Below are 16,348 nucleotides of genomic sequence, written 5' to 3' on the forward strand. Positions count from 1 at the left end.
AAAATTCTGATCCTTGTGTTTGAATCTTTACACGGTCTCACCCCTCCCAATTTCTGTAACCTAGAACCCTTCAAAATCTCTATGTTCCTCCGATTCTGGTCTCTTGCACATCCCTATTTCAATCACTCCACTGTTGCTGGTTGTGCTTCATTTGGTGAGGTACTAAGCTCTGGAATTTTCTCCCTAAGCCACTCCACCTCGGACTTTCTTTAAGAAAGAAGCTTCTTAAAACCTAACTCCTGCCCTAGTATCTCGTGGCTCAGTGTCAAATTTTGTATGATAACTCTTGTGAAGCACCATAGGGCATTTTACCATGTTAAAGATGCTGTGTAGTGCAAGTTGTTGTTGTCACTCCTGACTACAAAAAGTGATATTTATACTGTTCTCAACTGACTTTTTTCTTAGTCATAACAGGAAGACAAAAAGACTCAGGTGATTGTTGGTCACGAATCCATTCTGTTGGCAGATAAAAGAACAAACCTCCTACACCCTCAAAGCAATGACAATGAGATGAGCGCCACCAGTAGGCACTTGACCTTGGGTAGAGTTTTACCTTTTGATTTATTCAGTATCAAGCATCTTTTTATAACTGCATATTTTCCCCAAACTTTAATATTTTAATTAAAGGGACAAGTTGGTAAGTGTAAGCTAATAGATGAATAGAAGTCTACAATTGCATAAAATTGTACGGTTAAATAACAGACATTGTGGATCAACCTGAGAGATGTAATTTCATACTTTTGTGAATGGTTTTGGCTAAAATTAATTCCCAGCTCCAGACTTTGAAGTAGGTGGGAAGATTGAGTTACATTCCACATATGTGACATTTTATTTCTTATTGCAGGGGCGGGTAAAGATAATTTGCGACAGGTAAGTTCTGTTTAAATATTAGTGATTAGAATTGCTTTGAGTACAGATGATAAATTATCCCTTCATTCCAATTTGTTATCCTATTGCTAATAAGTTATTTTACATACGTACGAACTAGGATCAGGGGTAGGCCATTCAGTCCCTTGAACCTTCTCTGCCATTCAATAAGACCATGACCGATCTGATTGTGGCCTCAACTTCATCTTCCTTCCTACCCCCTTTACCCTTTGACTCCCTTGTTTTTAATTCAGATGTAAATATTGCTGGTGAAGGTTGGACTGTAAAATGTTAATGACTTAATTTTCTTTATTCTGTTTTGGATCTTGCAGATTTTGTACAATTTGGACTAGTTTTAATTTGTTTGAAATTTGGATATGGAATATTTTGGTTATATTTTAGCATACCATTGACTCAAGTTTTTAACATTTTTTGAAGATTGACTAGTGCTCCTCCACTTAATTATTCATTAATCTCTGCATGTAGCTAGAATTATTTTCAGAGCTCACAAATATTTCTTGTAAACTTAAACTCACCATAACTACATTTTTCCAATGACTTTTATATCACTTTAAATGCTTCATAAAAATTGTTTTGTTGGAAAATGGTCATCAACTGTATCACAATTCAGGCTACTTCACAATGTTGTTCAGTTGTGCTATCTATAAGTCACTTCTATAGGCATGACTGTGTCTTCTGAAACACTATTATATACAAAACATCCAGGATGGCAAGCCAACGAGTAAGCACTTTAATATCAAACCCAATTTATGAATTTTCTTTTCAAAGAAATCTTTCCCACTAGAAGTTGCAGAAGCTATTTCTATATTGTACTGGAGATAGGCAAAATGTGTTTAAAAAGTATGTAATATATATTATCTGAAACAGGACCAATCCTTAAGTGTATCTGCCTGTTTCATTAGTACCTTCACTACCGTTTAATATTGCTCTAAGCAGAATATTATATAGTTGGAAAGTCCGGTTCAAACTTTGTTTTTAAGATGAGTATAAAGGAGAGGCAACTTTCAGTCAGAAAATATATGCTCACAGTTTTACTCCAGGAGGTGAAATAGATGACGCATAGTCTGTACACTGCCTTAAATTGACTTTCTTATTCTTCAATGGATAAGGTCTCGTAAGAACTTGTGTTGTGTTCTTCAAATTTGGTGCCAGCTTACTTTAGTGCCATATTTATGGAAAAGAAACTCTCAACTTCTTGCAGAATGACTTACTGAGATACAGTCAGGAGGGAATGACCCTCAACAATGGCATCAGACCCCCTGATGTCTTATGGCATCAGGTCAAATATGGACAAGGAAACTTGCTGATTATCACCTCACACCCTCTTTCAGCTGAATCAGTACTCCTCCATTGAACTCCATTGGAAGAAGTTCTGAGGGAAACAAGGGCACAGAATGAACTCTGGATAAGGTCTTCAATGTCCATTACCAAGAGTGGCTCGGTAGCACCATTACTGAGCAAGCTGCCTGACTCCTGAAGGATGTAGCTGTCAGACTGTGTCTGTGGCAGGCGGCAAGAGAACAAGCACGAAGGAAAAGCCTGCTTGACTTTGTCCTCACTAATCCATCTGTTGCAGACTCATCTGTCCATGACAGTATTGGTAGGAATAACTACTGCACAGTCCTTGTGGAGACAAAATCCCATCTTCACGGTGTGGGACACTGTCCATTGAGTTATTTGACATGACCAGCAAGCTAAATGGAATAGATTTGGAACTGGTGTAGCAGCTCAACTGGGCATCCATGAGACACTGTGGGGCATCAGCAGCAGCAGAATTATACTCCGCCATAATCTGGAGCCTTATGGCCTGGCATATCCCTCACAAACCAGGGGACTCACCCTGGTTCAATGATTACTATAGGACAGAATGCCAGGAGTGTTGCCAGAATCAGATCAAATCTCTTCAGTACTGCCACATCCAGTCATGAATGGTGACGAACAATTAAACAACCAACTAACATGCGGAGCAAGTTCTAGGAACTGGAAGCTGAGTCTCCATGAATGTCCTCATCCTCAATGATTGTGGAACCAAGACTGTTAGTGCAAAAGGCAATGATGAAATGTTTGCAACCATCTTTAGCCAGTATTGCTGAGGGGATAATCCATCTTAGCCTCCTCCTGAGAACCCTAAAGTCACTGAAGCCAGTCTTCAGCCAATTTGATTCACCACACGTGATATCAAAAAAGCCCACAAGATACAGCAAAGGCTAAGGGCCCCAACAACATCGTAGCTGTAGTACTGAATTAGCCATACCTATAGCCAAGCTGTTACAGTACAGCTGCAAAACTAGCATCTAGCTGACAAAGTGGGAAATTGCCCAGCTTTGCCCTGTCCGCAAAAAGTGGGACAATTCTAATTTGGCCAATTGCTGCTGATTCATTCTTCAGCAAATTGATGGAAGAGTTCATTGGTGCTATCAATTAGCACTTAATCATCAATAACATGCTCATTGATGCTCAGTTTGGGGTCCGCCAGGGCCACTCAGCTCCAGATCCCATTCCAGACTTCGTTCAAACATGGACAAAGGAGCTAAATTCCAACTTTGAGATGATTGTAACTGTCCTTGTCACAAAGGCAGAATTTGACCATGTGTTGCATCAAGGAGCCCTGGAAAATTTGAAATTCATGGGAATCTTTGGGGAAGCACTCTCTGCTGGCTGGTGTTATACCTAGAACAAAGGAAGGAGGTTGTGGTGGAGGTCAACCATCCCACTGCATCTCAGCAGGAGTTCCTCCAGGACAGTGTCCTATGCCCAACTGTGTTCTGCTGCTTCATCAATGACCGTCCTCCAACATGAGGTCAGAAGTGGGGATGTTCGCTGACTTCAGTCTTCAGTTCCATTCGCAACTCCTTAGATTCTGAGGCAGTCCATTCCCACATGCGACAAGACCAGGATAACATTCAGGCTTGGGCCAATAAGTGGCAAGTAATAATTCCGCTACACAGTTTGTAAAGCAATAACCATCTCCAACAAGATAGTGCCTAACCACATCCCCTTGATACTCAATGATATTGCCATCATTGAATTCTGCACCATCAATATCCTGCGGTCACCATTGTTTAAAAAATTAACTGCATCAGCCACTTAAATACTAGGCTGCAAAAGCAGGTCAGAGACTGGTTGTTCTGTAGCAAGTAACAACTCCTGACTCCTGAAAGCCCGTCCACCATCTACAAGGCACAAGTCAGGAATGTAATGGAACATTCTCTACTTGCCTGGATGAATGCAGCTGCAACAGCACTCAGGAAGCTCGGCACCATTTAGGACAATACAGCCCGTTTAATGCTATCCCATCCACTCCCTCCACCACCAGCGAACCATGCCTACTGTGTGTACCATCAACAAGATGCATAGGAGCGACTCGCCAAGATTTCTTTGACAAACCCTCCCTAATCTGTGGCCTCTTACCTCAAAGGACAAGGGCAGCAAACAAATGAGAATGCCACCATTCTGACTTGGAAAGATATCGCTGTTCCTTCATAGCTGGGTCAAAATCTTGGAAATCCCTACCTGAGCACAGAGAGTACCTTCACCACAAGGACTGCAGTGATTCAAGAAGTTAGCTCACTCCTGCTGGTTTAAGGGCAATTGGTAATGGGCAATAAATGCTGGCCTTGCCAGTGATGCCTGCACCTATAAATGAATTTTAAAAATGGTTTTGACCTTTGAAAATCTATGGCCTTCAATGAAAGATGTTTACTGATTCTCTAAGATTGGTAGGTAGGGTGCTGTACTACAACAACAACTACTTCTCTATCTGTAGTGCTTTAGGAGCTTTAGGAAATAAAATTTGACACTCAACCACTTATGGAGATATTAGGGCAGGTGACCAAAAGCTTGGTCAAAGAGTTAGCTTGAAGGAAGTGTCTTAAACAAGAAAGTGGGCTTTAGAAAGGAAATTCCAGAACTCTGGGCCTCAGCAGCTGGTGGTATGGCTGCCCCTGGTGAGCAGTTAACATCAAGGATGTTGAAAAGGCCAACATTGGTGGAGCATAACTGTCTTGGAAATGTGATAGGGACTGGTGCGGCCATGGAGGGATTTTAAAAGACCTGGCTTAAATTGGAGCCAACGTCAGTGAGCAGGGGTGGGGGGATGGGAATTTGGACATGGGCAGCCAAATTTTAGATGATCTAAAATTTACACTGTTGTAATAAAATGATTCTATGGGCTGGTGAATAAATGTTAGGATCAATTCTGTCCTGTAGAGTTACAACCAGTTACAAACATACAACCAGTTGGATGTGAACTGCCACGTGCAACCATAGCAAAAACTGCTCACCTCCATCTCTATAACACCACACATTTCTGCCCCCGCTGAGCCAATTCATGTTTTTCTCACCTCTAGACTCATCTATTCCAATACCTGTTTTACTGGTCTACCACCTTGCACCCTCCATAAACTTGAGCCTGTATCCGAACTTGCACCAAGACCTGTTCACCCAAGCAGTCTGTGCTTGCTGGCCTACCTTGGCTCCCGGTCCAGCAGTGTCTTGATTTTTAAAATTGCCATCTTGTTTTCATAGTGCTCTGTTGCCTTACCCTGAGTATCTTTGTAATCGCCTCTAGTCCTCTACCCCACTGAGATTTCTAAACCTTCAATTCCAGCTTCTTGTGTATCCTGACTTTATTGGCTCCACCATTTGCTAGCTGTGTTTTCAGTTGCTTAGGTACTAAGTTCCAGAACTCCATCTAAAACTCTCTTGTGCCCCCCTCAACCCCACACAAGGTCAGCATTTGTTGCCTGTCCTTAATTGCCCTTGAGAAGTTGATGGCGATCTGCCCATTTTGAACCACTGCAGTCCATGTGGTGTAGGTACACCCACAGCGCTGACAATGGTAGTAACCAGATAATATCTCTTTTGGTGATGTTGCTTAAGGGCTAAATGTTGGTTTGGACTCCTTTGGTTTGCTTTGATTGGTGCCACGGGATCTTTTACATACTGAGAGGGCCAACTTAATGATAAAAACAAAAAGCTAAAAGCTACTGCTTTTTCCAGGTAATTCTGTTTTTGTTTTGGGCCAACTTAATGTCTCATTTGAAAGACAACATCTCGGGTAGTCCAGTACATTGTGTACTGCATTGGAGTGTCAGCTTAGAATATGTGCACAGATCTCTGAGTGGGGTTTGGAACCATTGTCAGACATGCCTAAAACAGGGAAGAAAAGCAATAACTATTGATTTCTGCCAATTCAGAGTAACCATTTGTCAAAAGCATGTCATGATTTTTTTGAATTCCTCTTAACTCTGCTGTTTTGATGGTACAGTTACTAACTCTTCCGAAGAAAAATAAAGTCTTTTCGTTTTTTGCCTCTTTTCCCCATTAATTTATTTTTTCGCACAACTTAGCTCCATAAGTTATATTTTCTTAGACCATTATCAAATTTTATCCCTGTCAAGTCTGCTGGATACTTTGCTGCCTGTATTCAAACAAAATTACTGGTCTTGACAGTCTGCTTCCTTTTATCAAGATCATTTAATAGCTAGGTGTTTGTGTGGATTTGCAATGTTCTTTAATATTACAAGTAGTATATTTTTTTATTTTTTGCTCTGAAACCAGTCTTTGATTAAAGTTGCAAGTGATAAATTCTGAATTTATACTATTTCCAGTATCACACCGAGCATAAAAAGGAATCTGCCATACTTACTCATTGTGTCTACCTGTCTATCTTTCAAAATGAAACTTTCATTAACAGATTATTCTATTTCACTATCTAGTATGAACAAGCAGAATGGGACATCCTAAACAAGCTCCTTCAGCAACATGGCTTCAAGCCAGTCCAGCTTGCAGACCCACAAACAAGTAAAAACCAGAGAGGTAAACAACTGACAGACCCAGAAGGCTAGTTTACTGACCTGTTGCTGTTAAATTCATATTTGGGTTATATTGCCGCAATAGTATTAATGCAGTTTGAATGTGGAGTCTGGGCACAGCTTCACAGCGAACAAAATAAAGTGAGACAGCCTGGAACGAGGAATCTCATTCTGTTTTGCTTGGGAGGCAGTTTGGGCCTTCACAAGAGTCAATGTGATCCTTGAGACTGTTCCTTGCTGGTGTTAAACCTGTAGTGTAAACACACCATTAAATCATTTTTGCTTTACTGAAAGATTGAGCCATTGTAGGAGTTTTGTATACATGTGTGAAGAATATTAGTGTCTCCAAATTATTTTTCAAATGATTGCTCTCACACTACCACCACTTCAATCAATTTTTAAGTGTGTCTCGGCTGGTGGGAGGATGAAAATTCATGTGGATAGGACTTTTGATGGTGAACGTTGTTGATTGATGTGCTGATCAGCTAATATCCTCAACTTAACTCAGTGATAATTCCATCACAGAAGTGCAACCTCATCAGCCAAAAAGTTCAAGTTCTCTTTTTTCACTTGAAATATCAGTTCCTTAAATGGTGGGAACCTAAAATTAGACTTCTCCCTTTAGTCCTCACCTCATCAGAAATGAATGGAAGAATTATTGCTTCACGCTTACCGAGTAGTTGAAAGCACTTTAGGCCCAGACTCTTGATGTGGTTAACTGTTGACTGGGACTTACTCTCAATGGTGGTTTGCCTGTTCTTGGCTAACCATAACAGGCAGAGAAGGCTACACCAATAATCTAGGTCAACTGTGACAGGAATCATCAAAACTGTGCTTCTGAGGCTGGTGAATAGAATTATGTGTGATACTTGTATACACTGATCATTCCATAGTGCAGTTGTGGTTTCTGTCCACAGGGGGAATTTAACTGATCCCAAAATTACTGAGTAATCTTTCTGATAGAAGTTGGTTAATCTGGTTCTTGGAATTGTTTTGATACAGGGATTCCTCACTTTGCGTTGTAGTTGCATTCCTGAAAAGTGCGACTTGAAACAAAATAATATTAAGTGAATCAGATTTTCCCATTATAACTAATGTAAAAACTATAGTTAGGTTCTTTTGGACATTTCTCATAGTAAAACAAACATTAAAACTTTATAAGGTGAAATCCTACTCTCTTTCTCTCTCTTCAGGCACCATGCCCTAAGAGTGCATTGGTGACTATGGACCTCCAAGTTAATCTTGCTCTGGAGATGTGGATCATCTTCGTTGATGGTACATTCATCCAGTTTGCGAGGCTCTTTAGAAAGATCGTTCTTTATCTACCTTGATCTCTTTTACCATCGATCTTTCCCATCAGCATCATACTTTCTAAATCATGATTTTGTATTACTTGCCCAAGAAATTCCAACTGTCTCTTCCTGACCTTGGTCAACAGAGTTCTTTTGGTCTCAGATTTTTCTAGTACCTCTTCATTGGTAGTGTGACTTGTCCAAAATATCTTCATTATTCGCCTCAAAAACCGCGACTCTGCAGCCGCAGTTGTTCTCTGCATTGCTTCACTGATTATCCAACGCTCACTTCAGTATGTCAAAATTGGTGTGATGTGGCATTCCAGGATTCCCAGCTTTGTTTTCATAGCAAATTTTGTGTTGATCATAACCTTTTTCATTTTTTGAAATACACCTTTGGTCACTCCAATCCTTCAACTTATTTCCTGATTGCATTTTCCGTCCGATGTTAACATACTTCCTAGGTAACAAAATTTGTCTACCTGTGTGACCTTTTCATTCTTCGCTGTGATCTTACATTCAGGTATGACTTTCTTTTTGGACACTACTAGACCTTTTGTTTCTTTACAATTGATGCTCACAACTTTCTTCTCACTTTCACTCACTATATCCAAAAATGTTTGCAGTTTCTCTAAACAAAATGAATTTATAAACATAAAACAAATGTAAAAGAAGATTACACACCAATGATGCTTGTGGAGCTTGTTTACTCAGCTGACTGGTTTTGGAGTCACCAGGTTCCATCTGGTGGCAGAAGATGGTGTCAGTGCTGTAGTAGCTGAAGGAGAGGTGGTGGTGGTGGACACAGGGAGGGGGCTGGGGGATGGAGTAGGGGAGCAGCTGAAGGAATTCCCAGTGGTGGTGCTCAGACCCCAGCAGTGCAGGGGAAAATTGCGAAAGGTTGTCTTGGGACACCAGGTATCTATCTGGTAGTGACAAGGAAACAGAATGTCGGATTTCCTTCAGGTCAACAGCAGGTGAAAAGGCTCTGTGGGCTGTGAAGGGAACTGAAAGTGTGCATCTCAGCTGAGAGCCAACAGGTAGAGTGGACCAGTGAAATCTGCAGGATTTGAGGTTGCCATCTGCAGGTGCATTGTTGAGGTAAATCTCAGACCCTCAATTTGGGATGTGCAGGGTACGGAACAGGAACTCTGGCAATTGATGTTATTGTGAATATCGTGACATTGAAAAGATATATATTCCCTATTTTATCAGCAGTGTTATAATGAAACAACGCTGAGCAAGTTAATGTTAAGTGAGGAATTACTGTACTTGTATCCAGTTTCTTGGAAGCCTGCTGAGCAAGAAATCAATGAGGTGATCAGCTCTAGGACAGTTTTTTTAAGATCAGTGGTCTTAGGCTCAGAGGCAAACGGCTTGCATTGATTTCTTTCATAAGGCTTTTCGACCTATTTCCTTATGGATCTTTAATGTCTGGAGGGTTGGAATTTAAAAGTCAGGATGGGATGCTTCTGTTGTACAGACCCTTTGTCAAAGCCCATCAGGAGCATTGCTTTCAGTTTTGGGAACCAAGCCTCAGGCAAGATATATTGCCCTTGAAAGGGACAAAGTGCAGATTCAGCAAAATGAGAAGGCTGGAGTTAAATTAAGGCTAGATTATAGTAATTTAGTTTATGTTTTGTATTTGCTGCAGGTGAAGACACTTGACATTCCTTGGTATGGAATGCTAGTGTGGCATCATTGAGGACTTTGTACACTTTTGTCTTGGACCTCAGCTGGGTAATGCTGAATAGCTTTCCATCAGTTCTGATATGTAAAAAGACACCCTCTGTAGATGAATTGAAGACACATGACAGCAGCAAAGCGAAGAATATACCAAAGAGTTTCAGCAGCACAATGCAACCCTGTTTAACTCCACTGCGGATCTCAAAGGGCTCCGATGATGGCCCGTTATTGCTGTCCTTACCCATTATGTTGCCAAGGAAAGACAAAATCACACTGAGTAGCTTTGGCAGGCAGACAATTTTCTTCAGCAGCTTAAACAGACCACCTCTGCTCACATGGTCAAATGCAGTAGTGAGATTGATGAAGGCAATACATAGTGGTCCCCTTTGTTCACGGCATTTGTCTTGCAGCTGCCAGACTGAGACGATCACGTCAATATTGCATCTTCCTGTTCTGACACCACACTAGGATTCGGGATAGATGTGATCAGCCAAGATCTGCAGCCTAATGAGAGCAACACAGGCAAATACTTTTCCCACAGTGATCAATACGGAGGTGTCTCTATAGCTCTTGTAATCCGTGTGGTTACCCTTGTTCTTGTACAGGTTCACAATCTTTGCATCGCACATATCCCTAGGCTCTGCCCCTCCCTCCAACAAAGATAGAGAAGTTCGTGCAGATGCTGCAGGAGTGCTGGTTACCCAAGCTTGATGAATTCAGGTGGTATAGCATCAGCACCTGGAGCTTTGCACATGGCAAGCGAGTCAATAGCTTTGCTAAGACCCTCCACTGGTTTGACATCCAGCTCTTCCATGGCAGGCAGGCTGGCCATGATGTCTAAAGCTTCCATAGTGACCATGTTCTCTGTAGAGTACAACTCAAGGTACACCCATCCCTCCAACTGTTTATTGCAGGCGATGATGACCTGTTTTCAGTGGAGGTGTTTACTTTGTTGATGGACCTGTTGCTTTTTTGACCAATTGTTCATGTCCCCAGCATTCCCTATGCACCGAGCCTTTGGAAATTTTGGCAAAGTTGTACCCCCTAGTCATTGGCGCGCAGCCTAGAAGTCTATTGGACTTTACTTCAAGCAGCTCTCGGTACATTCAGAGTCTTCTCACTCGGACGTCTCTTACATTAATGAGACCGGATTGCTGGACTTCAATAACAGGTTCCATTACGGTAATACTAGCCTTGAACCAAAGTTTTCTGCCCTTGCTTCCCAGATGTCAAGTATGGTGTTGTAATTGGTGTCTCGAAGTATGTTCCATTTTGCTTCTGCATTCTGTGTGGGAATACCGGAGAGCACATATTCATTTGAATCAAGGAACTGTAGATTTTTATCTGGGTGGGCAGCATAGCTGATACAAGGCCTTTACGCTTTGAATGAAAAAGCTTTGAGTGTTGCATCCTAATCCTGATGCACTCCAGGGAATGATGTGTATCTCTCTGAGTTGTGGCAGCTGGGTGTGTTGAGTGTCTTGTCTGGTGATGATCAGGTCCAGCTGGTGCCATTGTCCAGATCATGTATGTCTCCAGGACACCTTGTGGCATTGTTTGTTCTGAAAGAAAATGTAAACCTCACAAAGCTCATGGTGGCAGCAATGCTCAGATAGTCTCTGTTTTTGGTTAGCTTTCCCAAGCATTGATGTCCAAGGCAGGAAGACCATGCCTCTTGGTCCACACCCACTCTTACTATGAAATCCTGCAGTAAGTAAAGATGTTCTGACTTGGAGATTGTGCTGATGGCTGTGTCAAGCTTTTCATTGGACTGGTCTTTTGCCTCTGTAGTGGAGCATGGCATGGGAGCATACACATGAGGTTAACTAGCCCTGCTTGAGTTGAGAGATAGATAGAAAGAACAAGTTCTGAATTATTTCTGAGGGTTCTGTCACTGAGTTAGTCCCATACAGCGAAGCCTGTTTCCTCTGAACTCTGCAACTCCCAGATAAACATTTAATATTTGTCTTTCAGTGATCCACACTTGGCAAGCCTTGTTTCTTGTAAGGAGCCATGCAATGTTCATGTCTATCACGGCTGTCTTGCAGGCATTATCGACCAGCTGCAAGTGATCTGTCAATCTTGTGCATGTGGTCCTGATGTTCCAGCTTGCCAATCAAAGAGTTGAATGTGTTGAGCTAAGACTTTAACACCCATTGATGCAGGTGGACCGTGGTGGGTCAGCACCTTGTTAGGCGGGGGCTGACTTATTTGAGGGAATGTTGCGAATATCTGGTTTCAAAATTCATTTATTTTAGTGAGATAACTTTTAGTTTTAGGAATTAAAGTGTTAAATGTAAGATAAATTGTAACACTTGGTTGAGAAACTGATAAGCAATCCTGAAGTAAGTGGAATTCAGACAGACCTAGGGTGATTAGAGTTCATTTAATAAGGTTAGAGTTAGCAGGAGCAAAACTTAGTGGAGAATTTTCTCCCCGTCGGAGGGGGTTGTGCGGGTGTGGGCGGGTGCAGAGCTGATCGGTGCCCCCAATCGGCTGACGTCACCCCGCGTCATTTTACACCTTGGTGAGCAGGCCCCGCCCCCGCTTGCCGAGCCAAAGATTCAGCCCTTAAAGAATGGATAACCCATCTTTGAGCTTTTGTTAGGTACAGGAGATCTACTTCTATTTCAATATGGGATTTGGAATATTCATGCAGCTCCCAGATCAAAGAAGCAAAGAATCAAAAACAAACAAGAGAGTTCCTTGGTGGACCCAGGTAGTCCAATAGAGGTATAAATTATTCACGTAGATTCCAGAATGAAAGGGGTTTTGAAGGTTTAAGATAGTTTACTTTTCTGTTCGGAACATCCCAAGTATTCCATGTCGCCATTGAGGTGGGATGTGCAATGAGGGAGGTTCCTTTGCTTAATTTATCTGTGTGTGGATATTTGCTCACAGAAGCAGGCAGAGGCAGTTCAGCTGTGGCCTTGTGTAGTTTCCAGTTTACTGAGTTGGGGGAGCAAAGGAGATAAATGTTAGCCAGGCCTGCACCTTAAGGAGAGAAAATATTAACATTATTGTTCACCACGTGGATTACGGACGGGAGCTTGTGCACAATTTGGAGGTAGAATTTATGAAGGAAAAAGAGGCTGGAAGATTTGCCTAGTTTGGAGCTAGAGGAAGAAATCTACAGTAACCTTCAGAGTGAAACAAGCAGTTCAGCTTGAAATCAGGCAGAAACACAAATTTGCCAAGAGCTGTGGGACAGCTGAGGACCAGGAGACCAGAGTTATTAGAAACCAAGGGTGTTTCTAATTTTCTGCCAAAGTCACTGTGCAGGAATTGCGAGTGAAGCTCTGACTTGAGCTGAAAATTCCCAGACCTTACAAGGCAGCTGTGGAGAAGTTTCGAGTTACTCCCAAGAAAGTGGTCAATCTTCTAAAACCTGATAAGTGGCCAAAGTCTTCCTGGGGGGAGTGGGGAGGAGTCATAGTGGATAAGGGAAGTTTGAGTTGGGATTTCAGTCCAAAGTATCTGTAGTTGTGTGTTATCATGCTTTTTGATGTAAAGTGTAAATAATTACCTAAGACAGTGTTTATTTAGTAGTGTTTGCTTGATTGTTGTTTAGTAAAGTTCATTTGCTTTTAAACTGTGGAATCTTGTGGCTTCATTCTTTCAGTAAATCACCAGATGTTCTAATTTCTTTTTAAATGTTTATAGTCTCTACGTGGATTGTAACAGTAGACAGTGGCTAACTAGTGGAATGCAATGGTCCCTCTCACCATTGGAAACAGCCCATAGCACCAATCCTCAGTGCCAGTCAAGTTGGGGTTATCACTTGTAACTGCTGTCTCCAGTACTGTATTAACTCAGCAGCGAAACTGGAGTTTCCACTCCTGTGCACAAGCCTGGACAAAATTTATGGAGACACTGGGCTGATCAAATGTCAGGGACCCCTTTCGACCTGTCTGCCTTTGAACTTCACTCCAGATTTTTTTTTGTCAGTGCTTTACTCCCTTAGCCTTCAACTCTTCTGAGGTATCCATACAAGGCAGTGGAGCTGTTCGCCCATAGCTTGGATTTTTTCCTGTGTGTGCCAGGATGTGTCCATACACTGGTGGGCTTGCACACTGCACACCTGGGGACAAGCCTCCTCAGAGTCCCACAGAAGCTTTAGTGTGGGGCCGTGAGGGATTCAGTTTCTGTGTCATCATGAGGAGGCACAGCACAAGACATGCCTGTGGCTGTGTAAGGACAGGGAGAGACTTACACATTTGGCGCTCTTTTTTGCATCGCTGCTAGTCGGCAGTGTAGGCTAAAATTTTTGATTGAGGTGTGATATTGAAATATTTAAACATGATTAAAGAATTCAATATAGAGAAACTATTTCCTTTGGTGGGGGATTCCGAACAAGAGGGTATAATTTTAAAATTAGAACTCTGTGGTTATTTGTGAAATTAGGAAGCACTTTTGAGCGTTGTGGATGTCTGGAACTTGCTTCAGGTGGCAAATGACTGAAACATTGCATTGTTCACACCCAGAGAGACTAACAAGATGAGCATGCTGAGCTACAAAGGCAATTAAAGATCTAATGAAGCTATATCTCGAAATGAAAGCACTATAAGGTTGTCTGCTGTCACCATTCTGTTCCGGACACTTATGAAATTATTACACTGCTCCTTTTCACATGGTGGCAGACACATGGGGATCTGATGGGCTCTATCTATCATCTTGGGATTAACAGTAGGATATGGCCAAGAGAGTATTCAAATATAGCTTTAGGTATTGGTTGGAAAATACAGAGAAGATCTGTTGTATTGTGTATGGGTACCTGAGGTTGCCACAGGCAGCCTTCCAATATTTAACATTTCTAAATTGCTCATGACTTTAGGTAGCCACGTTCTTTGTTTTCCAAGAAGAATTTTTAAGTTATGTTCATTACATCTGTTTGGAACTATCGTAGATGTGATTGTTCTGGACAAACAATCAGCCGTGGAAATAAGAAAGATGGTGGAGACCCTAATGAAAGATACAGAACGACGACAGGCTTTAATCTGCGATCTTATACAGTCTAACAAGGAACTGAAGTAAAACTATTTTCATGATTATTTCACCAAACAAATATGAACTGTTAAAATCAATTCTTTTTGTAAATACTGTGTTTACTAATATAAATGACCATACCTGCTTACTAACCTGTCTGTAATATTGTATGACTATAGTGGCCATATAATAATCAATCTGTGCTAAGTCGCATTAATAAATCAGATTGCAAAATTAGTTCTTGCTACCCACATGACACCAAGGATCATTCTAATCTACATAAAATAGAATTTTTTTATCAAGTACTTTTATTTTCATTATTATAACCATCTTCCTAGTAATTCAATTTAATATCATGTGGTCAATCCAGACTGCTCAGCAACTATGTTGGACTTGATTTAACCCCTCTCAGCATGACCAAATGTCAAATCCTAGTCTATTTGGCTATTATACCCAGCTTGCTGTAACAACAACTTATATTTATATAGCCTCTTTAACACATTTCTAAGTATATTAAGACATTTAAGACATTAAAAATCTTCCAAGTCCAGCAATTAAGACATTTTTAAGTAAAATGTCCCAAGATGCTTCATTGGAGCATTATCAGACAAAATTTGACACATAACCACTTTAAGACATATTGGTAAAAGTGACCATAAGCTTGGACAAAGAGGCAGGTCAATAATTAACACTTCATCTTGAAAGAGGTGAGTGGGGTGGAGAGGTTTAGGGAGGGAACTCCTGAGCTATGGGGCCATAACAATTGAAAGCACAGCTACAAAGGATGGGACAAAGGAAACCGGGGTAGCACAGAGTCCAGAATAGAGTGCAAAGATCTCATAGGATTGTAGGCCTGGAGGAAGTTACAGAGATGGGGAGGGGTGAAGATATGGAAGAATTTGAAAACCAGGATGAAACTTTAACATTTGTGGTATTGCTGGACTGCGTGCTCATGTAATTCAGTAAGCCCAAGTATGATGGCTGAAAGAGACTTGATATGAGTTAGATTACAGGTTGCAGAATTTTGGATAAGCTGAAGTTTGCAGAGTGGAGGATGGAGGCCAGCCAGCAGAGTACTGGAATAGTTTAATCTGGAGGCAACAAAAGCATGAATGAGGGTTTCCATAGTAAATGTGCTGAAGCAAGGGCAGGGATGGGTAATTTTACAGGGGTGGAATTTGGTGTTCTGGTGATGGAGAGGATATGTGGTCAGAAGCTCAGTTCAGGGTCATATAGGATGCTGAAGCTGTGGACAGCCTGGTTCTTGCTTGCATTGGTATACATAGATAAAACATAATTTTGTGAAAATGTGGCACATGTTGCATTTTGAAGCATTATATCAGTTTGAACTGGTAGGTGAAAGCAGACACAATACAGTTACATCCTCTGCTTTGGGTGAGAATTAGAGTGAAAATTACTTGCAGTTCAGTGCCATTTTTGTACCAAACCTCTGATGTTAGACATTGTCTTAAAAACTGCAGAGTGCTAAGAGCATTGTTGAAATTTAAATTGCTGCTTGTTTTCCAGTTGAATATCTGATCATTAGAACCTGTGCACCATAGACATAAACTTATTCTGTATTTGTCCCATTAAAAGAAAGAAGTTGAAATTTACCTACATTTTAATAGAAGTAGAAATTCACTTATTTTTATTGGTAGTTAGTTGGTTGCTAGTCATTTT

The 16,348-nt window shown here is 41.3% G+C and overlaps 1 protein-coding gene across 7 annotated transcripts in view; it reads left to right on the plus strand.

Moving 5' to 3' along the window:
• The window catches only part of cep70 (centrosomal protein 70), a 64,920-nt gene that overhangs the window by 20,180 nt on the left and 28,392 nt on the right, over positions 1-16,348 (plus strand). For all 7 annotated transcript variants that reach the window (XM_078552393.1, XM_078552392.1, XM_078552391.1 and 4 more), the window contains 4 exons: positions 406-541; positions 845-870; positions 6,609-6,708; positions 14,589-14,712. In XM_078552393.1, coding sequence (XP_078408519.1) covers positions 511-541; positions 845-870; positions 6,609-6,708; positions 14,589-14,712 — 281 coding nt within the window. In that variant the 5' untranslated portion in view covers positions 406-510. The remainder of the gene's footprint in view (positions 1-405; positions 542-844; positions 871-6,608; positions 6,709-14,588; positions 14,713-16,348) is intronic.

The sequence above is a fragment of the Cetorhinus maximus genome, chromosome 11 (assembly GCF_964194155.1).
Source record: "Cetorhinus maximus chromosome 11, sCetMax3.hap1.1, whole genome shotgun sequence".
Taxonomy (NCBI): domain Eukaryota; kingdom Metazoa; phylum Chordata; class Chondrichthyes; order Lamniformes; family Cetorhinidae; genus Cetorhinus; species Cetorhinus maximus.